Genomic DNA, 14,439 nt, shown 5'->3' with positions numbered 1-14,439 from the left:
CTGCAAAAACATTCCTTGCAAAAAGACACATAGGGTCAATGTCATGGCATAGGGTCAATGTCAACGAGCAAATCTGATTTGATGCAGGTGTTAGTTTGGGGGATGAAAATTTACAGGGTGATTACATAATTTATTCCTCAGAATTGAGTGATTCCATATTTTTTTCCTCTGCTTGGTCTAAAAAAGTAACCGTTACTGTCACAATCTTTTTTCTTGAGTTCTTATAGTGTTTCTTAAAGCCAGAAAGTTGCCATTTGAAATGACTTTAGTTTTGTGTCATGTCTGTGATCTGCTTTTTTTCTACAAAATTAAACAACTGATTGAACATCATCCAAGGCCAGTGATTCCATAATTTTTGCCAGGGGTTGTAGACTGGCCTGCCTTCAATCCAGACCTGTCGCCCATTGAAAATGTGTGGCGTATTATGAAGCGCAAAATAGGATAAATGGAGACCCTGGACTGTTGAGCAACTGAAGTCGTAGCAAGTAAGAATGGGAAAGAATTCCACTAAAAACCTTCAACAATTAGTGTCCTCAGTTCCCAAATGCTTTTTGAGTGTTGTTAGAAGGAAAGGTGATGTAACGAGCCCTGGGGCACCCCACAAGTGCACCTCAAAAATTCAGAATTTATCCCACCAATGTGAACACACTGATGCCTATTGTACAAATAACTAGCTATCCAATCATGAGCTAATCCTCTGATGCATGCTTCCATAATTTATCCGATAATAAGGTACGATCTATGGTATCAAATGCTTTCTATAAGTCAACCCCCCACCCCTACAACGGTATATTGTTTGTTTTCAATTGCATTTGTAATATGGTTCACAAAATAAATTCCTGCCAATGAAGTAGTATGATGGTGTGAGGGGATTGCGGAGCCACTCACACCCAGCAGAGAGAGACAGCAGCCGGCCGCCACGCAAACAGCCATTCCCCACGTAGAGCGGACGAAATAGTGTTTTGTTTTTTTTAACAGACAAACACACTGCTTCTCTTTAAATGCACAGTAAGCTATTTCAGATGATTAGCGTGGACCGTCTTTCTCTTAAAAGGCTTTACGAGGTCTGTTAGAAAAGTAATGGACCTTTTTATTTTTTGCAAAAACTATCTGGATTTGAATCGTGTGCTTGCATCAGCCAAGCTTGAACCTTCGTGCGCATACGTGAGTTTTTTCACGCCTGTCGGTTGCGTCATTCGCCTGTGGGCAGGCTTTGAGTGAGCACTGGTCCTCCCCCCTCGTCGTATTTTCATCGTCAGGAAAATGTCTGAACGATTGGAGCAGCACTGCATCAAATTTTTCAGAAACTGTGAGAGACAGCCAGGTGGAAACCATTCGGAAAATTCAGATGGCTTTCGGTGAAGATTCTATGGGCATCACAAGGATTAAGGAGCATTACAACCGGATTAAAAACGGCCCACAGTGGCTGAGGGCGCGCTGCGCTCCGAGCGGCCATTGACAGGCTGAAATGAGCAGATCATTTCCAAAGTGAAGGCTGTGTTGATCCAGGACGTCGTGTGACCCAGAGAAATTGCGGAAGAGGTGGGCATAGCCATTTTTAGGCACATTCCACTGTTAAAGATTTTGTAATGAAAGACGTGCGGCAGAATTTGCTCTTCGGGATGAAGCTGCAATGGCGGAGAACAAAAGCAACTCAGTGTTGGAAGTCTCACGGGACATGTTGTGACATGCCCAGCTCTCCACAATTTCTTGGATACTCACTCGACTAAAAAGCCACCAAAAGCCGTCTGAATCTTCTGAATGGTGGAAGACATGTCCTGTGAGACTTCCAACACGGACTTGCTTTTGTTCTCCACCATTGCGGCTTCGTCCCGGCGCAACTTCGTGGTGAAGAGAGAGCTGAGTAGGGGGGAAAAGCTCTCGATTTACCAATCGATCTATGTTCCAATCCTCACCTATGGTCATGAGAGTTTTCTCCACAGGGTGGCTGGGCGCTCCCTTAGAGATAGGGTGAGCTCAGTCACTGGGTGACCAGACACATTAACACCGTGACACAGTGTTAATGTAAACGTGCATACGGTATCTTTAATGTGCGAGCAACACAGAGCTGACCAGACACTTTAATACTGTATCTTTAATGTGTGAACAGCACACATCCTCAACCAGGATTTTTTTTTTTTTTTAAACCAAAATTGGAGCAACTTTAACTTTTGAACCCTGTAAAAACTGAAATTGGCCTTTGTCACCATTTTTTTTTTTTTTTTTTGCTACTTTTAGCCTTTACTTTTAGCCATCGATGGTCCAAACTAGACCTTTTAGGAATCTGTATGATTACAAATAATGTGGTACACTTTTCAACATGATTGGAGCATTTTTAAACATTGACTCCTGTGTAATCCTTCATCGACCCCTACCTGGCTATAGCTACCACCCTGGAATGGCCACCATACCATTTGTAGGCCATGGTACACTGAGGCTGGATTGTAAGTGTTCACTCCCCTTAAAGTAGACCTGCATTTAAATAAATGCAGTCAGATCTTTGGACCAAAAAATGACATATTTACACATAAGCTCCTTCTGAATGTAGTAAAATAAATCTGCAAGCCCAGATCTGTCATTCAACGGAGAAATCTTCGTTTAAAAATGACAAATTTACAGCTAAAATTTGGCCCTCCACAAAACTGTCAGAAGATCCGGGACGTTGCTGAGATGCAAGAGAGAAGACCCTATCCCAGCATGCATTGCACGCACCAACTATAATTTGTGGATTTACGTCAGTTTGCATCTCTTACAAAAGCACCTTTTTATTGTCTTCTACGGAAGGCTCAACTTTTTTAAAACTTCATACTGTCTTGCGGTACATTTGATAAGTATACATTTCTTTTATTTTTGCTTAAAAATTATTTTTGGGGACTTTTTCATACACCCATTTGATTGAGTGGTGTCGCATTGAAAATCTACTGTCTCCGGTGTTACCGTTGTGGGGTACGGATGCGGGACCCGCAAAGAATCCAAGTCATTAAAAAGATACAAACCTCTCTCAGTGGCCACGGAGCTCTGCGGCTGCAATTACCGAGACCGTGCGGCGCTGTGGATTTTTTCGCAAGAAGTCTGTCCTTGCGGGCGGCCGGAGCACTCCGCATCAAAACAGCGTAGTCTCTGGACTTGTTGCCAAGTTGGTCGCACCTCATTCAGTAGACAGGGAGGTTTTGCCAGAGTTGGCTGCAGCTCTGCACAGCAGACACGGGGGCAGTGTGAGTGGCCCGCTGCGGCGTTTACCAAGCCCGCAGACTCAGTAAGCGCATCGGAGGCAGTGAGAGCAAGGTGTCGGGGAAGAACGTCGCCCGTTATCGATGTCGCCGCTGATCTGACTATGCAGAACTGTATCTCGCATTCATTGCAGCTTACTTTTGGATGTTGAAACCAGGATGTGTACTTGTATAACAGTAACATTATTAACAGATAAAATCAATTTCAATGCGGGATCGGACTGAAGGCACTAGCGCTCCGTGTTCTCCCTCACGTCACGGCAATGTCCCGGATGTACAAACAGTTTTCGCGGAGGGCCAAATTTTAGCTGCAAATTTGTCATTTTTAAACAAAGATTTCTCCGCTGAATTACAAATTTGGGCTTGCAGATTTACTGTACTGCATTCATAAGGGTCTTATAAATACATATCAGCTATTGCTTTCTGAGATCTGACCACATTTATTTCAATGCAGGTCTACTTTAAATGGTACCGAAAACCTGCTTGGCCCATGGGCCATTTGGTTCAAACCAAATTTCAGGGTAAAGGCACTTCCTCATAGGTGATCTTCACATATGGAGGTTTCATTGGCAGATACCAGTACTCAAAGTTATAATACAGGTAAAAGCTCTTCTCCAACACAACTTTTTTAAAAGCCTCCAATAAGCTGACAGCAAAGTCAATAAATGACTGATGAGGTCTGAACGTGTGGTAAAATTTTCGGATGTCTGTTGCCAGGTGCTTCAGAGCCGGCTGGCTGAATATGGTGCTGTCGTTACCGAGGAAGCTGGGCTCTCCGCTGTACAGGTAGATCTTCGTGTAGTTAGTTTGGGTACGACTCAATAATTTGGCACCCAGCTCAGCCAGTTTCCTGTAAGTGCGGTGGACAAACTGGGAGCAGTCGTAAGACTCGAACCACACCGTGGCATTGGGGCTGGGGTCAGAGCAGACTGTCCAAGTCTCGTAGTAAATCCCAGTTTTGTTGTCATCCTGGACCCACTGGGCCATCTTGTTAAACTGAGTCCCTAGAGAATGAAAGGACACCGTTTAATACAGTAGTGTTCAGAATAATAGTAGTGCTATGTGACTAAAAAGAGTTGAGTATATTTCTTATTGTCACATGGGAAACAAGGTACCAGTAGATTCAGTAGATTCTCACAAATCCAACAAGACCAAGCATTCATGATATACACACTCTTAAGGCTATGGGCTATTAGTAAAAAAGTAGAAAAAGGGGGTGTTCACAATAATAGTAGTGTGGCATTCAGTCAGTGAGTTCATCAGTTTTGTGGAACAAACAGGTGTGAATCAGGTGTCCCCTATTTAAGGATGAAGCCAGCACATGTTGAACATGCTTTTCTCTTGAAAGCCTGAGGAAAATGGGACGTTCAAGACATTGTTCCGAAGAACCGCGTAGTTTGATTAAAAAGTTGATTGGAGAGGGGAAAACTTATACGCAGGTGCAAAAAATTATAGGCTGTCCATCTACAATGATCTCCAATGCTTTAAAATGGACAAAAAACCAGAGACGCGTGGAAGAAAACGGAAAACAACCATCAAAATGGATAGAAGAATAACCAGAATGGCAAAGGCTCCAGGATGATCAAAGACAGTCTGGAGTTACCTGTAAGTGCTGTGACAGTTAGAAGACGCCTGTGTGAAGCTAATTTATTTGCAAGAATCCCCCGCAAAGTCCCTCTGTTAAATAACAGACATGTGCAGAAGAGGTTAGAATTTGCCAAAGAACACATCAACTGGCCTAAAGAGAAATGGAGGAATATTTTGTGGACTGATGAGAGTAAAATTGTTCTTTTTGGGTCCAAGGGCCGCAGACAGTTTGTGAGATGACCCCCAAACTCTGAATTCAAGCCACAGTTCACAGTGAAGACAGTGAAGCCTGGTGGTGCAAGCATCATGATATGGGCATGTTTCTCCTACTATGGTGTTGGGCCTATATATCGCATACCAGGTATCATGGATCAGTTTGGATATGTCAAAATACTTGAAGAGGTCATGTTGCCTTATGCTGAAGAGGACATGCCCTTGAAATGGATGTTTCAACAAGACAATGACCCCATGGTTCCAAACCAACAAAATTAATGCCTCGCAGATGTGAAGAAATCATGAAAAACTGTGGTTATACAACTAAATACTACTTTAGTGATTCACAGGATCGCTAAAAAAGCAGTTTGAACATAATAGTTTTGAGTTTATTGTGAACACCCCTTTTTTACTTTTTTTTTTTTTTTTTTACTAATAGCCCAATTTCATAGCCTTAAGACTGTGCATATCATGAATGATTGGTCTTGTTGGATTTGTGAGAATCTACTGTTATCTACTGGTACCTTGTTTCCCATGTAACAATAAGAAATATACTCAAAACCTGGATTAATCTTTTTACTCACATAGCACTACTATTATTCTGAACACTACTGTACATCAAATACAATTTTAGGAGTCAGAGATAAGTCCGTGAAGCTTCTTTCTGGAGAATGTATCACTATAATTTTAGTCATGTTTGTCTGTTTATTCATCTACTCCTCCAAGGGTCTTAGGTTGTCTCCTTTTTCTTTCGGTGGCTCCTGTTAGGGATGGCCACAGTAGATCAATCGTTTCCATTTCACCCTGTCTTTTGTATCTTCCTCTGTCACACCAACCATGTGTACGTCCTCCCTCAGCACATCCATAAAAATCTTCTTTGGTCTCCCTCTTTTCCTCCTGCCTGGTAGCACCACCCTCAGCATCTTTCTCACTATATACCCTGGATCCCTCCTCTGCACATGTCCAAACCATCTCACTCTTACCTCTCTGACTTTGTCTCCAAACCGTCCCACCTGAGCTGTCCCTCTGATATTTTCATTCCTAATCCTGTCCATCCTTGTCACTCCCAAAGAGAATCACAGCATCTTCAGCTCTGCCACCTCCAGCTCCGCCTCCTGTCTTTTTGTTAGTGCCACCGTCTCTAAGCCGTACAACATAGCTGGTCTCACTACTGTCTTGTAAACATTCCCCTTCACTTTTGCTGATATTCTCTGGTCACAAATCACTCCTGCCACCTTTGTCCACCCACTCCACCTGCCTGCACTCTCTTCTTCACCTGTCTACCACACTCTACATTACTTTGGACAGTTGACCCCAAGTATTTAAACTCATCTACTTTCACCACTTCTACTCCTTGTAACCGCACTATTCCACTGGGCTCCCTCTCATTAACATGTACTCAGTCTTGCTCCTACTGACTTTCATTCCCCTGCTCTCCAGAGCATAGCTCCACCTCTCCAGACTAGACTCAACTTGCTCTCTACTCTCACTACCGATCACAATGTCACCTGCAAATATCATAGTCCATGGAGACTTCTGTCTGATCTCATCCATCAACCTGTCCATCACCACTGCAAACAAGAAAGGACGCAGAGCTGATCCTTGGTGTAATCCCACCTCCACCATGAATAAGTCTTTCATTCCTACTGTGCTGCTGTCACACTATTCTTGTACATGTTGTGCACTACCCTCATATACTTCTCTGCCACTCCAGACTCCCTCATACCACAACTCTTCTCTTGGCACCCTGTCATAAGCTTTCACAAAATCCACAAACACACAATGTAACTCTTTCTGGCCTTCTCTGTATTTCTTCAACAGTATTCTCAGAGCAAACATTGCATCTGTAGTGCTCTTTCTCGGCATGAAACCATATTGCTGCTCACAGATCTTCACCTGTTTTGTAAGCCTAGCTTCTCCTACTCTTTCCCAAAACTTCATGCTGTGGCTGATCAATTTAATGCCACTGTAGTTACTGCAGCTCTGCACATCACCCTTTTTCTTAAAAACAGGAACCAGCACACTTTGTCTCCACTCCTCAGGCATCCTTTCACTTTTCAAGATTTTATTAAACAATCTGCTTAGAAACTCCACTGCCATCTCTCTTAGACATTTCCATGCCTCCATTGGAATGTCATCTGGACCAACTGCCTTTCCACTCTTCACCCTCTTAATACATTTAATAATAATACATTTTATTTGTATTGCACCTTACATTTCAAAGAAATCTCAAAGTGAATCTTCATAGCTGCCCTCATTTCATCCTTACTAATCTGTTGTGTGGGCCGCTGAAGAGGAGGTACTGCTGGCCCACCACCACCAGAGGGCACCCTGCCTGGAGTGCGGGCTCCAGGCACCAGAGGGCGGTGCCGCCTCACAGGAGCAGCCGGGGTGACAACTGACACTCATCACCTATGACAGCTGTCACCACTCATCTGATCAGCATCGGTATATCAGCAAGACGTCATCTCCACCTCTGCCGAGATATCGTTCTACCTGGAAGGTAATATTCTCAGCTGACTGCTTGACAGTAACCTTTTGTGATTTTTGTGAGTGATAACAGACTCTTTTTCCAACGAGAGGTGGAGGTAGTTTTCCTGCCGTGCGGATTGCTGGGTGCAAACGCGCCCACATTTAATTGTTTTTTTGTTCCTCGCCAGCAGTACCAGGTCTGACACGCGGAGGCAGTGGCCACCTGGGAGTTCGGAACTTGGCGGCTCCAGTATTCCCGGGGTCTGGTGGCGGAGGAAATCGTGTGGTTCCGGTTCTGCTTTGGACAGGCGTCTCCTATCTTCGAGCCTGCCCACACGACACCTTTGTGAATTGACTCTTGTCTATTGTTGTAATCTGTTGTAGTTGTTGTGCACATTCACAACAGTAAAGTGTTGTTATTTGACCTACTCCATTGTCCGTTCATTTGCGCCCCCTGTTGTGGGTCCGTGTACCTACACTTTCCCAACAGGATATCTCGGCCACCGTGACGGATCCCGAGGGGCGTCAACCGGCTGTTGAACGGCCAATGGAAGAACAGGGCGCACAGGCGTCCGCAGGAGGAATGATCGGTGAGTTGCAGCGGATCCTCACCGCTTTCACGGCTCGGTTGGATTTAATGACCGAGCAGAACGTCCTCCTTAACCGCAGGGTGGAGGCTCTCGCCGCGCAGGTGGAAGCGCGCCCTCAGGGCGCTGCTGCGGCTCTCCCTCCTGTCGACCCTGTGCGTAACAGTGACGTTCCACAGGTCGTTCAACGACCCCTCCCACCTTCCCCGGAAGCATACATAAGCCCTCCAGAGCCGTACGGAGGTTGTGTGGAGACGTGCGCGGACTTCCTTATGCAGTGTTCGCTCGTCTTCGCACAACGTCCTGTCATGTACACAACTGATGCCAGCAAGATAGCTTATGTAATAAACCTGCTTCGCGGTGAGGCACGCGCTTGGGCTACAGCGCTCTGGGAGCAGAATTCACGGCTCCTTCAGACATATGATGGGTTTGTGAGGGAGTTCAGAACAGTGTTCGATCACCCAAATAGAGGAGAGACCGCTTCAGCCGTGCTGCTGTCAATGAGACAGGGGCGCCGGAGCGTTGCGATGCCGCGTTCAAGGAGTTGAAACGGCGCTTCTCGTCTGCACCCGTTCTGGTGCAGCCCGATCCTAGTCGCCAGTTAGTGGTTGAAGTGGACGCCTCGGACTCAGGGATAGGAGCTGTGCTTTCCCAGAGCGGGAAGACCGATAAGGTCCTTCACCCGTGTGCCTATTTTTCCCGCAGGTTGACCCCGGCCGAACGGAACTATGACGTCGGCAATCGAGAACTCCTTGCGGTGAAAGAGGCTCTTGAAGAGTGGAGACATCTGTTGGAGGGAACGTCCGTGCCATTCATGGTTTTCACTGACCACCGGAACCTGGAGTATATCAGGACCGCCAAGCGGCTGAACCCCAGGCAAGCCCGCTGGTCACTGTTCTTCGGCCGTTTTGACTTCCGGATCACCTACCGTCCCGGGACCAAAAACCAGAGATCGGATGCCTTGTCCCGGGTACATGAAGAAGAAGTCAAAGCGGAGTTGTCGGATCCACCGGAACCCATCATCCCGGAGTCCACTATCGTGGCCACCCTTACCTGGGACGTAGAGAGAACCGTCCGGGAGGCCCTGGCACGAAGCCCGGACCCCGGAACTGGGCCGAAGAACAGACTCTACGTCCCACCAGAAGCTAGGGCTGCAGTCCTGGACTTCTGTCACGGCTCTAAGCTCTCCTGTCATCCAGGGGTGCGAAGAACCGTGGCAGTTGTCCGGCAGCGCTTCTGGTGGGCGTCCCTAGAGGCCGACGTCCGGGATTATATCCAGGCCTGCACCACCTGCGCCAGAGGCAAGGCTGATCATCGCAGGGCTTCGGGACTGCTCCAGCCGCTGCCAGTGCCCCATCGCCCCTGGTCCCACATCGGCCTGGATTTTGTCACGGGCCTCCCGCCGTCCCAGGGCAACACCACCATCCTCACGATAGTGGACCGATTCTCCAAGGCGGCCCACTTCGTGGCCCTCCCGAAGCTCCCGACGGCCCAGGAGACAGCGGACCTCCTGGTCCACCACGTCGTCCGGCTGCATGGGATCCCAACAGACATCGTCTCTGATCGCGGTCCCCAGTTCTCCTCGCAAGTCTGGAGGAGCTTTCACGGCTCGGTTGGATTTAATGACCGAGCAGAACGTCCTCCTTAACCGCAGGGTGGAGGCTCTCGCCGCGCAGGTGGAAGCGCGCCCTCAGGGCGCTGCTGCGGCTCTCCCTCCTGTCGACCCTGTGCGTAACAGTGACGTTCCACAGGTCGTTCAACGACCCCTCCCACCTTCCCCGGAAGCATACATAAGCCCTCCAGAGCCGTACGGAGGTTGTGTGGAGACGTGCGCGGACTTCCTTATGCAGTGTTCGCTCGTCTTCGCACAACGTCCTGTCATGTACGCAACTGATGCCAGCAAGATAGCTTATGTAATAAACCTGCTTCGCGGTGAGGCATGCGCTTGGGTTACAGCGCTCTGGGAGCAGAATTCACGGCTCCTTCAGACATATGATGGGTTTGTGAGGGAGTTCAGAACAGTGTTCGATCACCCAAATAGAGGAGAGACCGCTTCAGCCGTGCTGCTGTCAATGAGACAGGGGCGCCGGAGCGCAGCTGCCTATGCAGTCGACTTCCGCATCGCGGCTGCGAGGTCCGGCTGGAATAGCACTGCCCTCCGCGCCGCCTTTGTAAACGGACTGTCATTGGTCCTAAAGGAGCACCTGGTGGCTAAGGACGAACCGCAGGATTTAGATGGGCTTATTGATCTCGTTATATGATTAGACAATCGGTTAGAAGAACGCTGTCGGGAACGAGACGAAGGGCGTGGCCGGGCACACGCCGTCCCTCTCCCTTCCGGTTCTGACCGCGTTCCGCCCTCCCCACGCTCCACGGCCCCTACGCTCCGTGTGGTTACAGCTCCCCCTGCTGACGAAGCTATGGACACGAGCAGGGCCACATTTAGGGCACCAGATAGACGGAGGAGGCTGGCCCGCGGAGCGTGTTTTGTTTGTGGCTCGATAGAGCATCAGGTAAGAGACTGCCCCGAGCAGTTAAACACCAACGCCCACCCCTAGAAACTGGGTTAGGGGTGGGCCAAAACATTCACGTGGGACACACCCACATTGCCACACGACTCCCAGTTACAATCCTTTTGTTATGTGTCGGACGCAGCTCGGAGAACCGACCAGCGTTTGAAGGACCCAGTATGAAATAAGCAGAGCACGGTACAAAGGCTAACTGAATTTAATACATAACAGTGATACAAAAAAATAACAAAAGAAAGTGCGGTCTGGCGTGGTGCGCTCCCAGCAGCGCTAACGGTCCGGAGCCAGAAGCTGTTCGGACCCAAGGACCCCGCCGACACCCCCCAGGTGGCCGCAACAAACCGAGTCTGTGAAAGAAGGAACCATTATGTGAGTCCACACTCTACACACAGAGAGAACACTTAAAGGTGTACAAACAGCAAACACTTCCTGGCTTGATTACTAATCAGCTTCCCAACCTGCAGGCATGGAACATCCAGTTCACAAAACTCCACTGCAGTGGAAGCCAATACATGACTAACATACAGCTCAATATAAAAAGGTGTGAGGGACACCACATTTACTGACTGTATAAATGTTAGTCACAAAATCTAACGTACCTCAGGAAGTGTGCTGACGAGCGTGAGACCTCACCTCCTCCTCTTTCACAGACCGTACATCAAACCCTGGACGTTCTCTGCATCCACTGATGATGAGATGGCTCCCGAGACGACGATCTCACCCGTCTGGTCACAAGGTCGAGTCTCTGGCAAATACACACTGTATACTCCAGTCTTAAATGCCACCATGTTCCAATCCATATAGATGCACCTCAGCTGTGAGTCCTGACGAGCCACAGGTGATCAGGGTGAGGTCCTGATAACCTCAGCAACACAGCCACTCAGTCCCAAATGCAAGCCACCTGGAAGGAAAAACAAAAGACAGAAACAAAAAGGCAGCCAGGCCCCCCAGCCATACAACACCTTTATGAGGATTTAACCCTGAAGGCCCCAGCACTGGTGGACACGGGCTCTGAAGGGAATCTGTTGTACAGCAGATGGGCCAGGGAGCTAGGGCTCCCTCTGGTGGCGCTTACCTCGCCTGTGCAGGTGCGGGCACTAGATGGCTCCCTACTCCCTCCAATCACACATAAGACACCACCAGTAACTCTGGTGGTGTCAGGAAATCACCGGGAGGAGATCGAGTTTTTTGTGACTCCTGCTACCTCCCGTGTGATTTTAGGGTTCCCCTGGATGTTAAAACACAATCCCCGGATCGATTGGCCGTCCGGGGTAGTGGTGCAGTGGAGCGAGACCTGCCATCGGGTATGCTTAGGTTCCTCGGTTCCTCCCGGTTCCCAGGCTAAGGAGGAGGTCAGAGTCCCACCCAATCTAGGGACGGTGCCGGTGGAGTACCATGACCTTGTGGATGTGTTCAGTAAGGATCTGGCGCTCACCCTTCCCCGCCACCGTCCGTACGATTGTGCCATTGATTTGGTTCCAGGCGTTGAGTTCCCGTCCAGCAGGCTGTACAACCTCTCACGACCTGAGCGCGAATCAATGGAGACCTACATCCGGGACTCTTTAGCTGCCGGGTTGATCCGGAATTCCACTTCCCCGATGGGTGCAGGTTTCTTTTTTGTGGGGAAAAAGGATGGCGGACTACGTCCATGCATTGATTACAGGGGGCTGAACGAAATCACGGTTCGTAACCGATACCCATTGCCCTTGTTGGATTCAGTGTTCACGCCCCTGCATGGAGCCCAAATGTTCACCAAGCTCGATCTCAGGAATGCGTATCACCTGGTTCGGATCTGGAAGGGAGACGAGTGGAAGACGGCATTTAACACCCCGTTAGGTCACTTTGAGTACCTGGTCATGCCGTTCGGTCTTACAAACGCCCCCGCGACGTTCCAAGCATTGGTTAATGATGTCTTGCGGGATTTCCTGCACCGATTCGTCTTCGTATATCTGGATGACATACTCATCTTTTCTCCGGATCCTGAGACCCATGTAAGGCATGTACGTCAGGTCCTGCAGCGGTTATTAGAGAACCGGCTGTTTGTGAAGGGCGAGAAGTGCGAGTTTCACCGCACTTCTTTGTCCTTCCTGGGGTTTATCATCTCCCCTAACTCCGTCACTCCTGATCCGGCCAAGGTCGCAGCGGTGAGAGACTGGCCCCAACCCACCAGCCGTAGGAAGCTGCAACAGTTCCTCGGCTTTGCTAATTTTTACAGGAGGTTCATTAAGGGCCACAGTCAGGTAGTTAGCCCCCTGACAGCCCTGACCTCACCAAAAGTCCCCTTCACCTGGTCGGATCGTTGCGATGCCGCGTTCAAGGAGTTGAAACGGCGCTTCTCGTCTGCACCCGTTCTGGTGCAGCCCGATCCTAGTCGCCAGTTAGTGGTTGAAGTGGACGCCTCGGACTCAGGGATAGGAGCTGTGCTTTCCCAGAGCGGGAAGACCGATAAGGTCCTTCACCCGTGTGCCTATTTTTCCCGCAGGTTGACCCCGGCCGAACGGAACTATGACGTCGGCAATCGAGAACTCCTTGCGGTGAAAGAGGCTCTTGAAGAGTGGAGACATCTGTTGGAGGGAACGTCCGTGCCATTCATGGTTTTCACTGACCACCGGAACCTGGAGTATATCAGGACCGCCAAGCGGCTGAACCCCAGGCAAGCCCGCTGGTCACTGTTCTTCGGCCGTTTTGACTTCCGGATCACCTACCGTCCCGGGACCAAAAACCAGAGATCGGATGCCTTGTCCCGGGTACATGAAGAAGAAGTCAAAGCGGAGTTGTCGGATCCACCGGAACCCATCATCCCGGAGTCCACTATCGTGGCCACCCTTACCTGGGACGTAGAGAGAACCGTCCGGGAGGCCCTGGCACGAAGCCCGGACCCCGGAACTGGGCCGAAGAACAGACTCTACGTCCCACCAGAAGCTAGGGCTGCAGTCCTGGACTTCTGTCACGGCTCTAAGCTCTCCTGTCATCCAGGGGTGCGAAGAACCGTGGCAGTTGTCCGGCAGCGCTTCTGGTGGGCGTCCCTAGAGGCCGACGTCCGGGATTATATCCAGGCCTGCACCACCTGCGCCAGAGGCAAGGCTGATCATCGCAGGGCTTCGGGACTGCTCCAGCCGCTGCCAGTGCCCCATCGCCCCTGGTCCCACATCGGCCTGGATTTTGTCACGGGCCTCCCGCCGTCCCAGGGCAACACCACCATCCTCACGATAGTGGACCGATTCTCCAAGGCGGCCCACTTCGTGGCCCTCCCGAAGCTCCCGACGGCCCAGGAGACAGCGGACCTCCTGGTCCACCACGTCGTCCGGCTGCATGGGATCCCAACAGACATGGTCTCTGATCGCGGTCCCCAGTTCTCCTCGCAAGTCTGGAGGAGCTTCTGCCGGGAACTGGGGGCCACGGTGAGTCTCTCATCCGGGTATCATCCCCAGACCAACGGGCAAGCAGAACGGGCCAATCAGGAGGTGGAGCAGGCCCTGCGTTGCGTGACAGCCGCGCACCCGGCGGCCTGGAGTACCCATCTGGCCTGGATCGAGTATGCCCATAACAGCCAGGTGTCGTCAGCCACCGGCCTCTCCCCTTTCGAGGTGTGTCTGGGGTACCAACCTCCTTTGTTTCCGGTGGTTAAGGGAGAGGTCGGTGTGCCCTCGGTCCAGGCCCACCTACGGAAGTGCCGTCGGGTGTGGCGTGCCGCCCGTTCTGCCTTGCTGAGGGCCCGGATGAGGACGAAGGCCCATGCAGACCGTCGGCGGACCCCGGCCCCTACGTCCCGGCCAGGGCAGGCAGTGTGGTTGTCTACTAAGGACATTCCCCTTCAAGTGG

At 50.0% G+C, this 14,439-nt stretch overlaps 1 protein-coding gene across 1 annotated transcript in view; it reads right to left on the bottom strand.

Annotated features, from left to right (window-relative positions):
• Positions 1-2,414: 2,414 nt before the first annotated feature.
• Positions 2,415-14,439, bottom strand: part of cln5 (CLN5 intracellular trafficking protein) — a 21,214-nt gene continuing 9,189 nt past the window's right edge. The window contains exons 4-5 of the mRNA XM_034186283.1: positions 3,691-4,234; positions 2,415-2,460 (exon numbers count right to left, since the gene is read on the bottom strand). Of these exons, the coding sequence (XP_034042174.1) occupies positions 3,747-4,234 (488 nt within the window). The 3' untranslated portion in view covers positions 2,415-2,460; positions 3,691-3,746. The remainder of the gene's footprint in view (positions 2,461-3,690; positions 4,235-14,439) is intronic.

This window comes from Thalassophryne amazonica, chromosome 14 (assembly GCF_902500255.1).
Source record: "Thalassophryne amazonica chromosome 14, fThaAma1.1, whole genome shotgun sequence".
NCBI classification, from domain to species: Eukaryota; Metazoa; Chordata; class Actinopteri; order Batrachoidiformes; family Batrachoididae; genus Thalassophryne; species Thalassophryne amazonica.
Note: the sequence above shows the minus strand (reverse complement) of the source record. Positions and strands in the feature narration are given on the sequence as shown.